This window comes from Etheostoma spectabile, chromosome 7, assembly GCF_008692095.1.
Source record: "Etheostoma spectabile isolate EspeVRDwgs_2016 chromosome 7, UIUC_Espe_1.0, whole genome shotgun sequence".
NCBI lineage: Eukaryota > Metazoa > Chordata > Actinopteri > Perciformes > Percidae > Etheostoma > Etheostoma spectabile.
Window position 1 is genome coordinate 25,610,039 of NC_045739.1, and position 4,581 is coordinate 25,614,619.

Genomic DNA, 4,581 nt, shown 5'->3' on the forward strand with positions numbered 1-4,581 from the left:
CACACACACACACACACACACACACACACACACACACACACAACTATTACAAATGAAGTGTTCGGGAAAAACCTTTTTCCCCATATCTCAACGTTCTTGTTGCTTTTTACAAATTTTTTTGTGAAGTTTCTGTATTTTTTATTATTTTTTCTTTAATTTTTGCCGCTTTTTCCAACATTTATCGCCCGTATTTCGACTTTCTTTATTTTGGATATAAAAAGCTTCTGAAAACAGGTCAAATTTGATCCAAACACAACACAAGGGATAAGTGGAGGTGCTATGAAACTATGTTGTATTTCTGCACCTGCTATGATCATTAATGTGATTTCACAGTGGCAAATATGAACCATAAATGATGTACACATCATCGGTAATTCAGCCAACGTTAACATTTAAGTATTTTTACATAAATAGTTATGGCTGTATTGATTTTGAAGCCTAATAACGTGGTGGCTCCACCAGACCCGGGAACACCGGCTGCATAACAGAAATACATAAAAGGGTTAATTAAGGGCTCTTTTTGCAATCTTGAATTTTAACTTTTGGAGAATAAAAGTTAGTAAATATGTGAACTACAGGAAAAGGCTGTAGCTCAGATGAAGGGTTTTTTTTTGGGGGGGGGAACGTGCAATAGTAACTATATATATATGTATGTATGGATGTATGTATGTATGTATGTATGTATGTATATATGTATATATGTAGAATACCATAACAATCACTCAAGGGGTCCAACACAGCCCGACTCAGGGCGGTAAAACTGCTTCTTTAACGCTTGTTTGGTAATTTAATATTAAACAAATTGCTATTTTTTTTCCTCTTAATTCTTATTATTTTGCCGCCGGTGATTTTGCTTTGGTGTTGCCTAAAACCTGGGGAAAAAAACCTGGATATGAAGTGTTTGACGCTCCACATTTTCCGGGGAGGAACCCCAGACCCCCGACCCCAGACCCCAGACCCCATTATAACCCCCTGGCTTATAATGCTCCCCGTCCCCCAAATGTTGAAACAAAACCTAGGCCCTTGTGTACGGAGGTGACTCGAAAGTTGCTTTGTACATCACCCCACCCCCCTGAAATTAAATGTAATGTAAATGTAATGTAAATACATTTATTCCCCTCATAGTCCAAATTCAACGCCCCCTTCACAGTGGTTGTCGAGGGGTTTTATCACATGACTCCAGCAGAGGTATGAGATTTTACTCTCAATCAGAATTACACAATGTAATTCATGAGAGCCGTGGTGACATATGTATATGGTTTAATTTATGAATGTAATTTTTCATTCATTTTCATTTCATTTATTTTTATCCAACCAGGTAAAAATCCCATTGAGATGAACATCTCTTCTGATTCGTCAAGAGATCAAAAATTAAAGAACTGTCACACACTACAAATGTGCAGAGCATCCGGTTAATATGCGATTTTCTAAAAAAAGAAGGAATAATGCATAGATGGGCATCATTTTTGGTATTTGCTTTGATATGAATCATGTAGCAGTTGATATTATATTTGGATGATTATGCTCTTTGCAACCAGACACATTTTAGTAGAGAAACCATTTTGCCTGTTTTAAGTTTCTGTATCATTAAAAGTGACATTTCCATGTTTTTTATTCATTTATTATAAAGCAGTTCAAGGTGCTATGTATATATGTCACAACTATATATATTTATATGTATATATATATATGTATACTCTATCTTATATATATATATATTATATAATCTATATATATATATATATAATAAATAGATATATATATATATATTATATATATATTATATTATATACAGCATAGATATAGATGTGTAAAAAGTTCAGTTACAGTCATTCCCCGGCTGCAATGACGCTGCAGAGACTCAGAGAGCGCAGATGCCGAAGAACCGGAAAAACGGACCAATCAGGGAAGACTGGCTTTTTCGGGAGAAAGGGGGGAGGGTCTTAAAGAGACAGCCGCTTAAACAGAGCCTTTCAGACAGAAGGGAAACACAGGTGTACATTGAAGCATGTTAACATGTTCTAGTCTAATCCAGACATGCATACAAGTATGAACCTGATGATGAGCATGAAATGGGACCTGTGAAGGAGAAAACTGTTGTTGTGATTTAGCGCTATGCAAATAAAATTGAATTGAATTGAAGATCTTTACTGGACAGTAGTGGAGATAATGAGTTAAAATCTCAACCATCCAGTTTGCTAGCTTCACTTCCTCGCCAGACACAAAACAACTGGTGTGTGATTATTAAAACCTTTACATGTTTTTACATTATTATTTTATTTTCTATTACAATGTCCATAAAAGTAAATTTATGTATCCAGTTAATTTGACCAGAAGCCTGGTTGTGTTTTTCAGATAACGGGTACATCGAAGGGAAGGAGCTGGACGCCTTCTTCCAACACATGCTGGAGAAATTTGGGATGAAGGTAAAAGAGATCAAATCAGATCAGAAAATGTCAGAATGTACACACGGCGGCTTTAAAAAGTTTTTTAAGTGCACACCATCGCGGTACACATCAAACTACACTCACATCCATTCCTCATTCTGTTTTATAAAAGTGTCAACACATCACACACTGCCTCATAGGAACTGACCATCGAGTCCCTGTTGTTTCAGAGGGAGGAGATAAACGAGGACAAAGTCAGAAGACTGAGAGAAAGATTCACGTCTGCGTACGAAACCACAGCTGACGGACGTCTGCAGATACAAGAGGTACGAGCCCCGTGAGCGCTTTCAGAAAATAATTTATTGTTACTAATAATTTATTATAATTGATCCCCAGTGGGAAAATTACAACTTACACTCTGTTTGTTGGAACACACTACACACAAGCCTGAAACACACACACACACACACACACACACACACACACACACACACACACACACACCCTCCTGTTGCCCTCAGGTCAAATTTAACCCGCTTTCAAAAAGTCACAAATTTGGTTTTCTTTCAACCAAATTGTCAAAAAATAAAATAACGTGCAGTAGATGGTTCCATACAACGGGCTTCACAAGTAAAATAAATGATCAGTTCACTACTTTCATTGAAATTGTTGTGTTTTTTTACAATAAATAAATAAAATAAAGAAAAAGCACAGAAAAAAAAACACATTTAAATTGTGACAAAACATCCAGTGTTACAAAAATTGAAAAATAGTGACAAAAACATCAAAAGTTCAGGAAAAGTGTCGACCAAGTAACTTCTGTTTTAGACCCAGGAAAACAAAACGTTGGTGAATTTGTTAAAAGGGATAAAATGGCAAGTTGAAATTGTTGTTGTTGTTGTTGTTACCCGGGCGCCGCCATGTTGGAATTCCACAATCTACTACGTCACTGGCATGGTAAGCTACTCCGCGGCTAACTAGCACTAGCAGCGCAGCCATAGCAACAGTACACAAAGAGTCAGAGGCTAGCGGACATATGGCTGGGGAAACGCAAAGAAAGAAGTCTGGGGGGGGGTCATACTGTATTGCCCCTGGCTGCAGTAAGGACCTGTACAGGTCTAAGGCAGCTGGGGTTACCACACATTTCCACAGGCTACCTTTGACAGGGAAAAAACAGTCCTCAACTCATAGCTAGCAGCTAGCTGCCTTAAAACGGGACCTGGCTAATGGACCAGAGTCTGGTAGGACCAGGCTAATGGACCAGAGTCTGGTGGGACCAGGCTACTGGACCAGAGTCTGGTATAGGACCAGGCTAATGGACCAGAGTCTGGTAGGACCAGGCTACTGGACCAGAGTCTGGTATAGGACCAGGCTAATGGACCAGAGTCTGGTAGGACTGGGCTAATGGGCCAGAGTCTGATATAGGACCAGGCTAATGGACCAGAGACTGGTGGGACCAGGCTAATGGACCAGAGACCGGTGGGACCAGGCTAACAGACCAGAGTTTGGTATAGGACCAGGTTAATGGACCAGAATCTGGTAAAGAACCAGGCTAATGGACCAGAGTCTGGTAGGACCAGGCTGATGGACCAGAATCTGGAAGGACCAGGCGAAAGGACCAGAGTCTGATAGGACCAAGCCAATGGACCAGAATCTGGTATAGGACCAGGCTAATGGACCAGAATTTGGTATAAGACCAGGCTAATGTTCAGATGCACTCTCTGCCAACAGTATTATCTTCATTTTTAGACATGTTCCGGGGGGGGGGGGGGGGTCTAGACCTTCTCAGTCTGTAAAGTGTCCTGAGATAACTCCTGTTATGATTTGATATTACATATGAAATAAAATAGAATTGAAGGATGTAAATGTGTGTTTTTTGTCCCCAGCTGGCCACCATACTGCTGCCGGAGCAGGAGAACTTCCTGCTTCTGTTTCGCAGAGAGACGCCGCTGGACAACAGCGTGGAGTTCATGAGGGTGAGGGTCAAAGGTCAATAAATAACGCAGAAGGTTCAGTGTTTAGTGTAAAGTAAAGCTAGACCTCTATTTGTCATTAGGACCACCAACATGCTAACGTGCTTAATTTATGAAACCCTTTATTATAGGGATAGGCCGATTATATATGGAGTATATAGACCGATACTTCCTTTTTCAGTATTATTTATGGTCATAGGTAAATATACTACTTTTGCTTT

General features: G+C 39.5%; 1 protein-coding gene across 1 annotated transcript in view; it reads left to right on the forward strand.

Annotated features, from left to right (window-relative positions):
- Window positions 1–4,581, forward strand: part of LOC116693080 (secretagogin) — a 14,816-nt gene that overhangs the window by 829 nt on the left and 9,406 nt on the right. The window contains exons 2-4 of the mRNA XM_032521773.1: window positions 2,356–2,426; window positions 2,618–2,713; window positions 4,274–4,363. Of these exons, the coding sequence (XP_032377664.1) occupies window positions 2,356–2,426; window positions 2,618–2,713; window positions 4,274–4,363 (257 nt within the window). The remainder of the gene's footprint in view (window positions 1–2,355; window positions 2,427–2,617; window positions 2,714–4,273; window positions 4,364–4,581) is intronic.